We start from the raw sequence: 17,338 nt of genomic DNA on the forward strand, positions 1-17,338 counted from the left end.
GTATCGAAGGGAAGTGTAATTCTTGCATCCTGGTCTGTCCCTATGCAAATCCCTAATTTAGGCCTCCAATGCTTTTGACGCTCTCCCACTTCGAAGCTCTGTCGTATTTCAAGGCAACAGTTTAGGGCCACATATGGGGTATTTCCGTACGCGGGAGAAATTACCTAACAAATTTTGGGGGTCTTTTTCTCCTTTTACCCCCTTATGAAAAGGTAAAGTTGGGGTCTACTCCAGCATGTTATTGTAAAAAAATAATTTTTACACTAACATGCTGGTGTTGCCCCATACTTTTCATTTTCCCAAGAAGTAAAAGGAAAAAAAGACCCCCAAAATTTGTAATGTATGGAAATACCCCTATGTGGATGCACAGCAGGGCTCAGGAGTGAGAGCACCATGTACTGATCATTACAGCAATTCTGACATAAAGAATAGTGCCACTTACCTGGTGGCTGGTATCCTTCCTGTGATCTGTTTTTATGTCCTCTCGCTGCACATTTGTATTTACACTATTGGAAATAAAGATGTAAAGATTTCTACAGATGGCTCAGGTATGAATGCTGTCCAGAGGTAAAACAGTGCCAAAACTAGTCCCTTTACTGTTGGAGTGACTAGTGTAGGGAGGAAATCCAACACTTCTAAAGGGTGTATTAAGATGTCCAATTTTATTTACAAAAGTATTAAAACCTTTTTGTAGTCTGCCAGGAAGTTTTTTTTAATACTTTAATAAATAAAGTTGATTTTAATACACCCTAATGGAGTGCTGGATTTCCTTTCTATGGGAGCTTTTTCCTAGTTATCATTTATTCTTGCCTCACAGCTGCAGCATTCATGTGTACCGGAAAGGATTATCATAGGTAACTTGAGCATGGAGTGATGAGCTATAATCCTTTTTTCACTTTTTGCACTTGCCTGTGACAGATATATACATCATAGAGAGTTAAAAGGTTACAAATGTCAAAGACAGAGTTTTATAATTACCCTTTATTGTTTTTTTCGCAGGTATTTGCAAAAAACCATATGTTGCTCTTGTTGATGGAATTACAATGGGAGGTGTAAGTAAATGACATTTTCATAATTTGGAATCGAGTCCTAGAGTGTACCTATTGAGTGTTTTTTTTTTTTGTTTTTTTTTCAAATAGATCCAAAATTATGTGCAGTTTAGTTTCATATTATATCTTTATAGGGCACAGAGTTTGAAGCTATTTAAAAGGTGACAACAACCAACAGGGCTACACTTACCATGAGTGCCAACATGTACCGTAGCATATTAAAGCAGAGCATGATCCTCTCCCTTATGGCCGCAGGGCCATATTCCAACATGAAAACGACCCCAAACACGCCTCCAAGAAGACCACTGCCTTGCTAAAGACCCTATTGAGCATATGTGGGCATCCTCAAATGAAAGATGGTGGAGTATCAGGTCTCCTCCATTCACAAGCTTTGTGATGTTGTCGTGAAGGAGTGGAAGTGGACTCCAGTGGCAACTAATGAAGCTCTGGTGAACTCCATACCCAATAGGCTTAAGGCTGTGCTGGAAAAAAGCTAAATTAAACACTGTTCTAGAACGGTTTATAACTAGCAGATGTTGGAAACTGCGATAGGGTGGAAGTTCTTTTTAACCGTTTTGCTAATAGATATTTATGAGCTACAGAGCTGTGTGAGGAATCCTTTTTTGCACAGTTATCTGTAGTGGTTATTTGTAAAGGGGACATTATACAGTACACTGCAATAGTAATTTATTGCAGTGTATTGTCATTTTCCCAGTTTACTATTACATTTGTTCTATCATGTGAGTCCCAGAGTGCCAGTCAGCTGCCATGATTATAATTTGCAGTGTACAATTGCATTGTAGCAGGGGAAGGGCCATGCCTGTCATCTAACTGCCTAGCAACTGGTTGGAGAGTATAATTTACTGTTACATCAACCCACCATGCTTCACCGGGGTGAAAAAGACAAGTTTCGGAGATGTGCTGTAATAATTTTTTATTTTCCAATGCACAAGGTATACATGGGCAATATCAGTTATACAGTTTTTTGGTGCACAGGACAACGCGTTTACAGAGGGGATTCCTCTCTTCATCAGGGACCTGACAAAGAGAGGAATCCCCTCTGGAAATGCATTGTCATGTGCACCAAAAAACTGTATAACCGATATTGCCCATGTATACCTTGTACATTTTACAGCACATCATTAAATGATTGATGTCATTACAAAGTACAGTTGGTGGTACAAAAAAAAGCCTTTGTATGGGTCTGTAGGTGCAAAATTGAAAGCGTTATGATTTTTAGAAGGAGAGGAGGAAAAATCGAAAGTGCAAGAACGAAAATTGCTCTGGTCCTTAAGGGGTTAAACATACAAATTTTGATGCACGTAGTCAGAAGTTTTTTTAAGTAGTAAAATAAAATAAAACCTACATAAATTGGGTATCCTTGTGACTGTATGGACTTGCAGAATAAAGATAAGGTGTCGTTTTACCATTTTACTTCTGTGTAGAAACAGAAGCCCCCAAAAATTTACAAAGTGGCGTTTTTTATTTTATTTCATTGCACAACTATATATATTTTTTGTTTTGCAATAGATTTTGTTATTAAATGATTGATGTCATTACAAAGTACAATTGGTGGCACAAAAAACAAGCCCTATATGGGTCTGTAGGTGCAAAATTTAAAGCATTATGATTTTTAGAAGGGGAGGAGGAAAAAATGAAAGTGCAAAAATGAAAATTGGCCTTGTCCTTAAGGTCAAAATGGGCTTGGTCCTTAAAGGGTCAACTATTACCAGATGCAGGAAAGCAGGCAAGGTGTTGTCTTTGCTGAGAGAATGTGAGGCACAGGCAGGGTCCAAATTTAGGAATTAGGCCTCTACGTCAGCACCTCAAGTATCACAAAGCCTAGGTAGAAGTATACCTAGTCCACCAATGCCTGCTCTCTGCTTGCTACAGATAACTCTACCTCACCACCATCTGCTGTACACTGGCTACTACTTTTAACGCCAATCCACCATCACCCTACTTCCAGCAAGGCCTAGACATACACAACCCATCATCCACAATTAAAGGGATAATTTTTGGGAGACTTGTAAAAATCTATGCCGTCTTCTTTACTTGCTAGATTAAGAACCTGTTGCTACTCAGAAAAAAGGGATCATTTTTTGGGACGATTGGAAAAATCCATGCGGTCTTCTCCCAACTGTTTATCAGCCATGCCTCTTCCATATGCAGCACATTTTAAAGGGGTACTCCGGTGAAAACCTTTTTTTCTTTTAAATCAACTGGTGGCAGAAAGTTAAACATATTTGTAAATTACTTCTATAAAAAAATCTTAATCCTTCCAGTACTTATTAGCTGCTGAATGCTACAGAGGAAATTCCTTTCTTTTTGGAACACTGATGACATCACGAGCACAGTGCTCTCTGCTGACATCTCTGTCCATTTTAGCAACCATGCATAGCAGATGTATGCTAAGGGCAGCATGGTGGTTCAGTGGTTAGCACTGCTGCCTTGCAGTGCTGGGGACTTGGGTTCAAATCCCACTAAGGACAACAATAAATAAAGCGTTATTATTATAACGTCAGCAGAGAGAACTGTGCTCGTGATGTCATCAGAGAGCATTCCAAAAAGAAAATGATTTCCACTGTAGTATTCAGCAGGAAGGATTAAGATTTTTTAATAGAAGTAAATTACAAATATGTTTAACTTTCTGCCACCAGTTGATTTAAAAGAAAAAAGGTTTTCACCGGAGTACCCCTTTAAGGATTTGCCCCATCTGTGTCATGCCCTCCTCCTCCTCGATCTCGTCAGTTATCCATTGGGTAATTCATGCCCTCCAGACAACAGTATCCTCCCGGTCTCCCTGTTGTAATGCACCTCAATTCCTACCTGGCCAAGTTGTTGGTTGCACAGGCCCTCCCATGCCATTTTGTGGACTCCACAGCCTTCAGGCAACTATTGGGGTGTGCCCAGCCTTGGTGGCCCATACCTAGTCACCATTTTGCTGAGACAGCCGTACCATGCATGCCACGGTTGATAGGTAGAGTAGTACCTACGGCCAGGGGCAATATGTGGTCAAAAAACAGTAATGGTCAATTCATTGCTGCTACTTTGGTCGCTGCAAATACAGTGAAGGAGTATAAACATGCATGGGATAAGCATAAGGCTATCCTTCACATAAGATAGGGCAAGAATCTATTGATAGGATTCAGATTATTTGTGCAGATTAGATGGGCCAAATGGTTCTTATCTGCCAACACATTCTATGTTTCTATGTTTCCAGCCAAGCCTGGGCCATCTGGCTAGGGCAAAATTCACCAAATTTCCTGCATTTGCTTTTGCAACCACCCTGCGACCAGCCAGGCCTGCTGGCCAAAATTAAATTGACTTTTTTGCAAACCTGCTACTTCCAGCTCCCTTGCTGGGGCAAAATTCTAATTGATTTTGAAGGTTTCTCAACCTGCTGCTGTATGCAGAATACTACAAATTTCCCCAGTAGGCCACTATGACATGTTCTGCTGGTAGTTTTATCCAGGTCTACGCATACAAAACCCATGCATGTAGGCATCACCAGTCCAGTAACCATATACCATATATACTTGAGTATAAGTCGACCCAAATATAAGCACCTAATTTCACCCCAAAAAAATGGGGGAAACTTATTGACTCGAGTATAAGCCTAGGGTCGGAAATGCAGCAGCTACTGGTACATTTCAAAAATAAAAATAGATGAGCTAAAACTACAAAAACCTTACCTCAATCAAATCCTTCAAAAATGGTTTCCTACTTATCATCTGTATTTCCAAACCAAGTTTCAGCGCTAGCTTGTGTGAGCTTATCAGCGTAGACATTGTCATCATCACTGAATTTGCAGTTTTCACCATCACTGCTGTCGTTCTCTTACAAAGCACTGTCTTCACTGCTATCCATAGCATTACTAATGCCACATTTCTTGAAGGTGCGTTGCACCATGTCCTTGTCTTCCTATACATCACAAACCCACGATGCTATCAATTCTATGTCGGGCTTCATCAGATTTTCAACTTTTGTCAGTTGGGCTTCACCAGATGACATCCATTTATTCCACATTGTTCGCACACAGACTTTAAAAGGTTTATTCAATGGCACATATAGGAGCTGCAATACAGATGATGCCCACCAGGAATAATGGCCAAAGTAACCTGAGAAGACTTTGCCAATTTTTTTATGTCATCAGATGTATGGGCTCTGAACATATCCCAAACTAGCAATGATGTTTTTTTCTTTAAAGCTGCTCCTGGTCGTCCGTTCCAAATTTCTTCCAGATTTAATTTTTTGTTCTATCCTACATCCATGCAGCCTTAATATGTGCACGCACTGTAATTTGTCATTGGAATTTGACTTTTTTAGGAAAAGTCTTTCTTTTAAAAATAGTGACAGTCCGCATCTTAGTTCCATTAGCCAAACATTACAAAACGACTGTGAAATGTTGTTTTTTCATTTTCTGTGGTTCTGATTAAAATAGTTTTCTCTCCCAAACTTGCCACAGTTCTGTAGTTTGGAAGATCAAAAGTCATAGGCGTTTCATCCATATTCCCAATATCTCCCAGGTCATTGTTATGGATCCTTCTTTGTTTTATGATGAATGAATGGAATCACATAATCTTTTCAACAAGGTCTTTTGGCAACTTCTGTGAAATCTTTGGTCTTTGCCGCTGTTACGCCTAGCGCACCGGGTCCCCGCTCCTCCCCGGAGCGCTCACGGCGTCTCTCTCCCCGCAGCGCCCCGGTCAGTCCCGCTGACCGGGAGCGCTGCACTGTCATGGCCGTCGGGGATGCGATTCGCACAGCGGGACGCGCCCGCTCGCGAATCGCATCCCAGGTCACTTACCCGTCCCGGTCCCCTGCTGTCATGTGCTGGCGCGCGCGGCTCCGCTCTCTAGGGCACGCGCGCCAGCTCTCTGAGACTTAAAGGGCCAGTGCACCAATGATTGGTGCCTGGCCCAATTAGCTTAATTGGCTTCCACCTGCTCCCAGACTATATCTGATCACTGCCCCTGCACTCCCCTGCCGGATCTTGTTGCCTTAGTGCCTAGAGAAAGCGTTTACTGTGTTTGTCCATACTGTGTACTTGACCTCCTGCTATTGCCATATTGACTACGATTCTTGCTGCCTGCCCCGACCTTCTGCTACGTCCGACCTTGCTCTTGTCTACTCCCTTGTACCGTGCCTATCTTCAGCAGTCAGAGAGGTTGAGCCGTTGCTAGTGGATACGACCTGGTTGCTACCGCCGCTGCAAGACCATCCCGCTTTGCGGCGGGCTCTGGTGAAAACCAGTAGCAGCTTAGAACCGGTCCACTAGCACGGTCCACGCCTATCCCTCTCTGGCACAGAGGATCCACCTCCAGCCTGCCGAATCGTGACAGCAGCAAACATAAAGCAAACCTATTCATGAAGCGGGTACATCATCCTGCTGACGCAACAAAATTTTCAATGCACGATGCTTTACATTTGAAGGGCATGTAAGGGAATTCCTATGCGTGTTACGAAGTAACCATTTCGAAGATACTCCATAACCCATTTTATGCAATTCAGTCTCTAGAGCCCCATATGAAGTCGTTAAATTACATCAAGATTTTTTTGCCTTTGGAATACTTTCCAAGGCAACCTTTATTTTCTGCCACTCCCTCACTTGTTTTTTTTTCCAACACAAAATTCCTTACTTGCAATACTGTTTTTGCTTTCTTCTGCTCTTGACACTACCTTAAGTTTGAAACCAACTTCGTATGACTTGCGTTTTTGTTTTGGTCCAGGCTTACAAGTATTGGGATTCATTTCTTACAGGATAAAAAAAAAAAGACTTTGAAAAAGAATGCCGTACCATCCACACTCTGCAGCCACCCCCCTCAGCCCCTCTGTCCTCATCCACTGCCACAAACCCATCCCCCTGTCATCATCCACTGCCACAAACCCACTTCCCCTGTCATCATCATCTGCCACAAATCCATCACCCCCCTCTGTCATCATCCACTGCCAAAACCCATCCCCACTCTGTCATCATCCATTGCCACAAACCCATCCCCCCTGTCATCATCCACTTCCACAAACCCATCCCTCCTTTTGCCATCATCCACTGCCACAAATTAATCCTGTTCACTCGGTAGAACTACAGTATTGCTCAGGCACCATAGAAAGGGAGCAGAACTCTCAAATAGGTGGTGCCTGTCAGGGATTGAAGGAGGACTGGAATCGGATGCACATGACCCATTAAAGAGACGGACCATGCACAGGGGAGCAGAGTGTTCGGCTTGGCCGATTAAGCAACAGGGACTCACTGTATCAACTTTATTTTCCTTATCCTGTCTTGACTACTGTCCCAGTTTGGGAGGCAACCAACGATTGAACGGTGGAATAAAGGGAAGTGAACACTGTATGCTACTAATTTTAAACTGTATACTGCATTATGTTGCAAGAGCAAAGATAGACAAGGGACATTTTTATTGTGTAGATGTTAGGGCCCATTCACACTAAGGATCTTCCAAGCAGAATTGCACTTCCAAATTCTGCTTGGAAAATATAATGCAGTAGACTCCCATTGTTCTCAATGGTATTCTACTGCACCATTTACGCTAGGGAATTTCCAGACCCCAAACTCCGACAAAAGAACGAACATGCTCATTCTTTCAGTAAAACTTGCTCAAAAATGCATTTCCATATTTTGAGACTGCCTATTTCCAAGCAGTCCTAAGGTCAGCTCGTTTTGCCGGATCCTGCTCCAGGGGTTGTACAAAATCCTCTTGAAGAGTTTCCTTAATTTTTTTTTTTTGCTTTTGTAATTCCCAACGTAATATAAAAAAAAAAAAAAAAAGGCAGTTTTCATTGACAGACCCTTTAGTCTCTTAGGGACGTAGGGCGTACCTGTACGTCCTGCGCCCGATCCGCGTGACCCCACGTCATATCGGAACGGTCCCGGCGGCTAACAGTAGCCAAGACCTGGGGCTAATACTGGACATCACCGATCGCGGTGATGTCCGGTATTAACCCTTTATACGTGGCGATCGAAGTTGATCGCCGCATCTAAAATGTAAAAAAAGCATTCCTGGCAGCTCAGTCAGGCTGATCGGGACCATCGCAGTGAAACCGCGGTGTCCCGATCAGCTAGGAAGCAAGTGGAGGGTCCCTTACTTGCCTCCGGCATGTCCGATCGGCGATTGATTGCTCCAATCCTGAGACCCAAGCTTGAGCAATCGACCGCCGATAACAGTTATCAATGCAATGCCCCTTATGGGGGCTATAACATTCCCCCCAAAAAAGTGTAAAAAAAAAAGTTAATAAATGTGATTTAACCCCTTCCCTAATAAAAGTTTGAATCACCCTTTTCCCATTTAAAAAAAACAAACAAACATGTAAATAAAAATAAATGTGGTGACCCCGAGTTATGGGGTGACCACGGGGCGTGAAGTGTGTAGTTGGATGGGGCAGATGGTATTAACCCCAGGGGCAAGATGTTGTTGTTAACCACTAATGTTCATGAGCCATAGTGGTTTTTGTGGATCATAACCACCCAAACTTTATCTCCGTTATCTCAAGGTTAGGCAGGACAAGAAGAATCCACGAACAGGTTATGGTTAACGGTAGCTTAACTGAGGTTAGACAGTTATTAAAGTCTTTGCAGCTAAGCCAGAATCCCAGAGAGTTGACCAGTAACATGGAAAGGGCCTTGCAGCTTGCTGGGACTTGCAGTACTTTTGGGTCAGACTTCAATACAGCCACTTAGACTATAGTTGACTTCACTAGTGACTTGACTTTGGTAGAGACAGCAGCCATAAATGAGTTGACTTACTGACAACGTGGCTGGTGTGCAGGCTTTATGGCCTCTAGGTGTACTGGACACTGGATCTGTGATGTTTGTGCTTTGCTTTTCCTCAGCAGGAGTGATGGTGTAAGAGCTCAGAGAGCTTGTGGTGGAAGAGAGAGATTGTAATATCTCCCAATCTTATATGGGGGGGGGGGGGGGGGGGGCTGAGCAAGAAGCCCATAGGTCAAGCTGCATGTCAGGTGGTCAACTGGTGCTCTCTGGGTAACATAACACATCATGAGAACAAAACAGGTGGTACCATTAAAGGTCCTTTATACTTACCTATACATAAAATTATGCAATATATTTACAACACTATACATAACATTAGACTTATTACTATGGGGAGACGCTGCAGGAGAGCCCCTAGGACAATGAGGGACTCAACCTGACAGGACCTAGGTACTGTACAGTAGTATATCCTGTACTGGGACATTACATAAATATAAACATATGTGGTATCGCCACGTGCGTAAATGTCCGCACTATAAAAATATATTGTTAATTAAACCGCACGGTCAATGGCTTACACGTAAAAAAAAAAATTCCAAAGTCCAAAATAGCGTATTTTTGGTCACTTTTTATACCATAAATAAATGAATAAAAAGCAAAAAATCTGATCAAAACCAAAATGGTACCGAGAAAAACTTCAGATCTTGGCGCAAAAAATGAGCTCTCAAACATTCCCATGTGCGGAAAAATAAAAAAGTTATAGGGGTCAGAAGAGGATATTTTTAAACATTTTGATTTTGGTGCATGCAGTTATGATTTTTTTTCAGAAGTACGACAAAATCAAAGCTATATAAGTAGGGTATCATTTTAATCATATTGACCTACAGAATAAAGATAAGGTGTCATTTTTACTGAAGAGTGCACTGCGGAGAAATGGAAGCCCCCAAAAGTTGCAAAATTGTGTTTTTGTTTTTCCATTTTGTCGCACAATGACTGTTTTTTTTGTTTTGCCGTAGATTTTTCGGTAAAATGACTGATGTCATTACAAAGTAGAATTGGTGGCGCAAAAACAAAAACGCCATCATATGGGTCTGTAGGTGCAAAATTGAAAGGGTTATGATTTTTAAAAGGTCAGGAGGAAAAAACAAAAGTACAAAAACGGAAAAACCCTGAGTCCCCAAGGGGTTTATAAATGTAATAACTGTTACTGTAATACATATAGTAAAGAAAAGAAAATGAAAGCATAGGTAAATTATAAAAAAAAAAGTACAAAGCATAAGCCTTTTACATGCCATGCGGCATACTATAACAATGCATCTTGTATTTTCAGTGTGTTCGCCAGGTGAAGCAGTTTAGGTCTAGACTTTTTTATTTCAGGCAAAGATTCTGCTTCACTATTATGTAACCAGATGTACTGTTCAGGCATTAGATTGGATCAAAAATTAATGACTGTGAGCTTCTCCATGGAAGGCACCGACACAGATTTCCATCTGTCTCCTCTTAAAGTACACTGCTGATTTTCTACACATTAAGACACCCTAATGCCAACAGTACCATATGTCATATGGCTTAAATCAGATTCATGGCTCCTAAACAAAACATAAGGATCATAGTCAGTGTTAGAGCCTAATGAAAATGTACAAGTATAGTTAGCATTGTGATTGGACAGTTGTATTTTCAGTTTTTTTAATGTATTGCTGATCTTTCGACTCATTTTTGACCCCTATTCATATTATACTATCAGCTTGAGACAGAGGACCATTAGTTACTGTGGTTGTTGACTGGCATGAACACATTCATCGGACACTTGATTTGATTGTTTACAGGATAATACAGTGCTTTCATGCATGACTGAATCTAGTCTCTAAATCTCATGGGTAGATCAGTCAGATTTAAGCATTATCTACTGCAGCCTGCTTTTAAAATCTGCAAGTGACTGTTTGCACTGCTCTCTTTAGACTGACCTGATTTTCTAGCAAGTGCAACAACAATTCTCTTGATTTCAAGAGCCCTTTTAAAGAAATTGCAGTTTGTACAATACAGTCATTTTGTTTTACAGTGCAATGGCTAGCTTCATGCCTTTGTTTTCATATTATTAGTTAATGTTTCTTAATAGTTCTTAGCTTAATAGTCTAAATAACTTACATCAGAGTATCTCAAGGCTATGATCCTAGACTGTGCTGCACCTAGAAAACCACAGGATGAAGACAGTGCTAGTACTGCCTAGGGACATGATGTGTATCCCCTGGTACAGGTACCACAGATAGATAGATAGAATTTAGCATATTTATGGTTAACTTTTAGGCATTTAAATGTCTTAAAATCTATAAAACAGTATTTGAAGTCCTGTGAATAGGAAACACTATTATTTATATACTCTTTAAATGGGAACTGTCAGATAAAAAAACTTTATATATGTTGTACATCTTGACAAAACTTTAACCTTTCTAATATAATTTATTAGAAAATTTTATTTGCTTATTATAAAAATCATGGCTTATAAAATAATGGCTTTGCCCAAGCCCATTTTGACCTTAAAGGGGTACTCCGCTGCTCAGCGTTTGGAACAAACTCACGCTGTCCACCGTACAGGATCATTAACATTATATTTTAAAGGATACCTCTCATCAAATAAACTTTTGATATATTTTAGATTAATGAATGTTGAATAACTTTCCAATAGCATGTTAATGAAAAATATGCTTCTTTCTATTGTATTTTTCCCGACCAGTCCTGTCTTCAAGCATTTCTGACTCATGCTGGAGTCCTAAACACTCAGAGCTGCCAGCCTGCTTTGTTCACAGCCAAACAGGCTGTGAACAAAGCAGGCTGGCAGCTCTGAGTGTTCTCCTTTGTAAACAAAGCAGACAGACAGCTTGTAGTGTTTAGGACTCCAGCATGAGTCTGAAATGCTTGCTGCCAGGACTGGTAGGGAGACCCCTAGTGGTCATTTCTTCAAAGTGGAAAATGAAAAAGAAATAAGCATATTTTTTAATAACATGCAATTGTAAAGTTATTCTGCATACATTAATCTATAATATATCAAAAGTTTTTTTGATGAGAGGTACCCTTTAACCCCTTAACGACGCAGGACGTATATTTACGTCTTGCGCCGGCTCCTGCGATTTGAAGCGGAATCGCGCCGCGATCCCGCATCATATCGCGTCGGTCCCGGCGCTCATCAACGGCCGGGACCCGTGGCTAATACCACACATCGCCGATCGCGGCGATGTGCGGTATTAACCCTTTAGAAGCGGCGGTCAAAGCTGACCACCACTGCTAAAGTGAAAGTGACCCGGCTGCTCAGTCGGGCTGTTCGGGACCGCCGCGGTGAAATCGCGGCGTCCCGAACAGCTGACAGGACACCGGGAGGGCCCCTACCTGCCTCCTCGGTGTCCGATCGGCGAATGACTGCTCCGTGCCTGAGATCCAGGCAGGAGCAGTCAAGCGCCGATAACACTGATCACAGGCGCGTTAATACACGCCTGTGATCAGCATGAGAGATCAGTATGTGCAGTGTTATAGGTTATATAGGTTATAACACTGCAAAAAAAATTTGTTAATAAAGGTCATTTAACCCCTTCCCTAATAAAAGTTTGAATCACCCCCCTTTTTCCATAAAAAAAATAACAGTGTAAAAAAATAAAATAAACATGTGGTATCGCCGCGTGCGTAAATGTCCGAACTATAAAAATATATCATTAATTAAACCGCACGGTCAATGGCGTACGTGCAAAAAAATTCCAAAGTCAAAAAAGCGCATTTTTGGTCACTTTTTATACCATTAAAACATGAATAAAAAGTTATCAAAATGTCAGATCAAAACAAAAATCATACCGATAAAAACTTCAGATCATGGCGCAAAAAATTAGTCCTCATACCGCCCTGTACGTGGAAAAATAAAAAAGTTATAGGGGTCAGAAGATGACATTTTTAAACGTATAAATTTTCCTGCATGTAGTTATAATTTTTTTTCCAGAAGTGCGACAAAATCAAACCTATATAAGTAGGGTATCATTTTAACCGTATGGACCTACAGAATAATGATAAGGTGTAATTTTTACCGAAATATGCACTGCGTAGAAACGGACTCCCCCAAAAGTTACAAAATGGCGTTTTTTCTTCGATTTTGTCACACAATGATTTTTTTTTCGTTTCGCCGTGCATTTTTGGGTAAAATGACTAATGTCACTGCAAAGTAGAATTGGCGACGCAAAAAATAAGCCATAATATGGATTTTTAGGTGGAAAATTGAAAGGGTTATGATTTTTAAAAGAAAAGGAGGAAAAAACGAAAGTGCAAAAACGGAAAAACCTTGAGTCCTTAAGGGGTTAATAGTTCAGACATTTACGCATGCAGCTATACCAAATATGTTTATTATTATTTTTTTTTTAACACTTTTTGGGGGGTAAAATTGGAAAAAAGGCCATTTAAAATTTTTATTGGGGATGGGGATTTTTCACTTATTTTTAACTTTTTGCTTTTTTTTTTTTTTACTTCTTTTTTTACACTTTTTATGTCCCCATAGGGGACTATTTATGGCAATCATTTGATTGCAAATACTGTTCAGTGCTATGCAATGCTGATCATTATTATCGGCGATCTTCTGCTCTGGTCTGCTGGAAGGCAGATCAGAGCAGAAGAAGCCGAGAAGGTAGCGGAGACAGGTGAGGGAACCTCTGTCCGCTGATCTGATCCCCGCAGCCGATCAGATCAGCATAAAATGTAACTGCGCTGCCTCAGATGCTGTGATCTGTATTGATCACAGCATCTGAGGGGTTAATGACACATCTGCGCGATTGCGGATTGTTGACCCGAGCATCACTCCGATGGACGATACATTTATATCCTTGGTCATTAAGGGGTTGAACCGTGTAAACTTTTCATACTAACTGTATTACAGTAACAGTTATGACATTTATGAAAGAGGCTGTCCATGGAAACTGACTTATTTAACTATGAATGGTGTTTTGTTGGGAATTACAACCCCCCCCCCCCCAAATAAAAAAATAAATAAAGGAAACCTGTTAAAAGGATTTCATGCCCCAAATAGCCTGGGTAGTAACAGCTTGATGATAATAATGCTCCTCACTATCCTTGCTTTTGCAATATAATACAGTATAAAGGAAGCTGTCAGTAGTTTCAGGCTTTCCCTTTCTATAACGTGGGGTCACGGCCGGGACCCTTGGCTAATAGCTCATGTTGTGTTTTGGGCTAGAATTGGATTTGGCTCCAAAGGTTATCCAACCAGTTAAATATCTGCAGACCATGCGTCTGAAGTCATCAATGGCTGAGACACAAAATGGCTGCCACCGTGTGGTCTAGTGAATGCAATATAGTCAAATGTGTGGTAATATTGAAAAAAAAAAAAGACCGCAAACGGCGCCTCGTGTATTACCCGAGGTGTGGAGTAGTAAAGCCCCTTAAAAGTGGCTGCTCACCTGAGGCTGGCAGCGCATGGCGGCGGTCGCATACCTCTAGTGCTCCGCTGCTAGTGTGGCCATACAGCGACTACACAGCGATTTTACCCTGTTCTTCACTCTCACCCTCTCCCTGCTGATACCGGAGAGCTGTACCATCCGGATGATGACCCGCAAGAGGAGTAAAAAGAGCCCGCTGAAGCTCACGGCCTTCTTCCCTGCAGCGGAGGCCTCTCAAGATGGGGCGGCCATGTCCCCTCCTCACCGGGGCTCTCAAGCGACTCAGTGCGACTCCGCTTCTCCAGCCATCGGTGGTGCCTCACCGGCCTCGTCCTCCTTCCAGAGTAGCAGCGATCCAGGTACCTCTCCGGGGATACCCCCTGACCTGCAGTTGGGGCGTCCTCTCTCTGTGCCCAACACACCACAGGTGCAAATGTCCCCGAAATCCCCTGTGCCCCAGGGATCCTGTACAACAACTTCTGCACATGTTGGGATGTCTGCTGCACCCCTCACTGAGCAGACTATGAGAGGCCTGCTGACAGAGCTGAAAACTTCTATTCAACGAGACTTAAACTCGGCAGTTACCAGTATACAACGGGAGATCTCCTCCTTGGGGTCCCGAACTGCGCATATAGAAACTAAGATGGCGGAGCTCACCTCCTCTCACAATGAGGTGGTTGATGCGACCAACTCCCTGGAGGATGAGGTTCTGGCGCTTAGACTGAAAATAGCCGATATGGAGGATAGGTCACAGCGCAATAACCTGAGGGTCAGAGGAGTCCCTGAGACAGTTAAAACTGAAGACCTTAACCCCTTCCTGACCGACTTCTTTGCCCTCCTGCTGCCTCAGGCATCCTCGCTGGACCTGCTCATGGATAGAGTTCACCGTCTCCCGAAGCCGAAATCCCTACCTGCCACTGCTCCGAGAGATGTGATCCTCCGCCTCCACTTCTTCCACATCAAAGATCAACTGATGACGGTGGCGCGTTCTCCTCCTTCCCTGCCAGAGCGGTTTGCAGAACTACAACTATATGCTGACTTATCTGCAGCGACCTTGGCGAGACGCAGGGAGTTCGGCTCTGGCACGAGAATCCTGAGGGAGCACGGCATACCCTATAAATGGGGTTTTCCCGTAAAGCTGATCATCACTAAAAATGGTGCAAAACATGTTGCCTCCTCTCCTGAGGATTTGGAGAGGCTCTGTGCGGATTGGTGCCTAACGGATGGGACTGTGGCCCCCAAATCCCCGTCGGCGCTCCCTACGCGTAGGATCGAGGAAGAATGGAGCGTAGTGCCCAGCCGTAAACGGCAGAACCGCAAGTGATATACTGCACTGTTTGTTCATTAACTGTTCATTTGCCCTGTTCTCTCCCTTTCTTTACAGGAGCAGGTTGGTGGCCTGTCCGGGACTGCTTGGGACTATGGTGGGAGGGTTTATACTGGGGTTGCTGTACCTCTCATTATGGTTCCTTTTCTTACCGTTCAGGGTAATTTCTACAATGTCGCTTTATTTTATGTGGCCCACCTGCGGGAGTGTTCTATTTGTACCCCCACTAGGGCCTACCACATGGTCTTGAATCATATTTACTTAGTTGTTTTATATGTTGTTGCTTTGTTGTTGGTTTGTCCTGTCTGTCTCTCTGTTGTGTTTGTCCCATCTTCATGTGCTACTGAGATCACTGAATCACACATGGTGGCCACCGGGTGCTTGGTATATATGGTTGCAGTCGCTAGACCTCTGACGCTACCCTCACTTATGTGCGTAGCAGCACTACACACACTGGAGCTACCAGATTGTTATGGGTATTAAGGTAGTGTCCATTCATGCTAAGGGGCTTAATTCTCCTTTTAAGAGGTCATTGGCGTGGAGGGAAGCTAGGAGGCTACACGCTGATGTTCTCTGTGTTCAGGAGTCGCATTTAAATGCCTCTGATGCCCATCGATTTGCCTACAAACGCTACCCGCACATTTTTCACTCCCCTGCTGTCCACAAAAAGAGGGGGGTACTCATTGCTATAAGGGATACAGTGGCTCTGGAGGTGCTGGCTGTGGAGGTGTGCCCTGAGGGGCATTATGTTATTCTGGTGTGCTTGATTAATAATGTACACTACACTATAACTTCGGTTTATGCACCAAATAGGCGGCAATGTACCTTCCTTAGAGCTGTCCTTAGGAAGGTGGACATCTCCTCCTTCTGGGTGACTTTAATTGGACTATGTGGCCTTCAGTCGACTAAACCTCCTCTAGAATACACACTGAACCTTCAGGGTTCTTCACTTCAGGTGGTGTCAAGCATGTGTGGCGGCAACCAGGGGAGAAGTACAAAAACAAGTGTGTCTGGCCTACAGTTAACCCCTTGGGGATGGAGCCCATTATGACCCTAAGGCTGGGAGCATTTTTTGCAAATCTGACCACTGTCACTTTAAGCATTAATAACTCTGGGATGCTTTTACTTATAAATTTGATTCCGAGAGAGTTTTTTTTGTGACATATTCTACTTTATGGTAGTGGTAAATTTTCATCGATACTTGCATTATTTCTTGGTGAAAAATGCAAAAATTTGACGAAAAATTTGAAATTTTAGCATTTTTCTAACTTTGAAGCTCTCTGCTTGTAAGGAAAATAGACATTCCAAATAAATTTATATATTGATTCACATATGCAATATGTCTACTTTATATTTGCATCATAAAGTTGACATGTTTTTACTTTTGGAAGACATCAGAGGGCTTCAAAGTTTAGCAGCAATTTTCCAATTTTTCACAAAATTTTCTAAATCCGAATTTTTCAGGGACCATTTCAGTTTTGAAGTGGATTTGAAGGGCCTTCATATTAGAAATACCCCACAAATGACCCAATTATAAAAACTGCACCCCTCAAAGTATCCAAAATGACATTCAGTAAGTGTCTTAACCCTTTAGGTGTTTCATAGGAATAGCAGCAGAGTGAAGGAGAAAATTCAAAATCTTCATTTTTTACACTTGCATGTTCCTGTAGACCCAGTTTTTGAATTTTTACAAGTGGTAATAGGAGAAAAAGCCCCCCAAAATTTGTAAATCAATTTATCTCGAGTAAGGAAATACCTCATATGTGTATGTGAAGTGTTCGGCGGGCGCAGTAGAGGGCTCAGAAGGGAAGGA

General features: G+C 42.3%; 1 protein-coding gene across 5 annotated transcripts in view; it reads left to right on the plus strand.

Annotated features, from left to right (window-relative positions):
- HIBCH (3-hydroxyisobutyryl-CoA hydrolase) overlaps positions 1-17,338 on the plus strand; it is a 392,003-nt gene that overhangs the window by 87,924 nt on the left and 286,741 nt on the right. For all 5 annotated transcript variants that reach the window (XM_056535961.1, XM_056535962.1, XM_056535964.1 and 2 more), the window contains one exon: positions 1,000-1,052. In XM_056535961.1, the coding sequence (XP_056391936.1) occupies positions 1,000-1,052 (53 nt within the window). The remainder of the gene's footprint in view (positions 1-999; positions 1,053-17,338) is intronic.

The sequence above is a fragment of the Hyla sarda genome, chromosome 8 (assembly GCF_029499605.1).
Source record: "Hyla sarda isolate aHylSar1 chromosome 8, aHylSar1.hap1, whole genome shotgun sequence".
NCBI lineage: Eukaryota > Metazoa > Chordata > Amphibia > Anura > Hylidae > Hyla > Hyla sarda.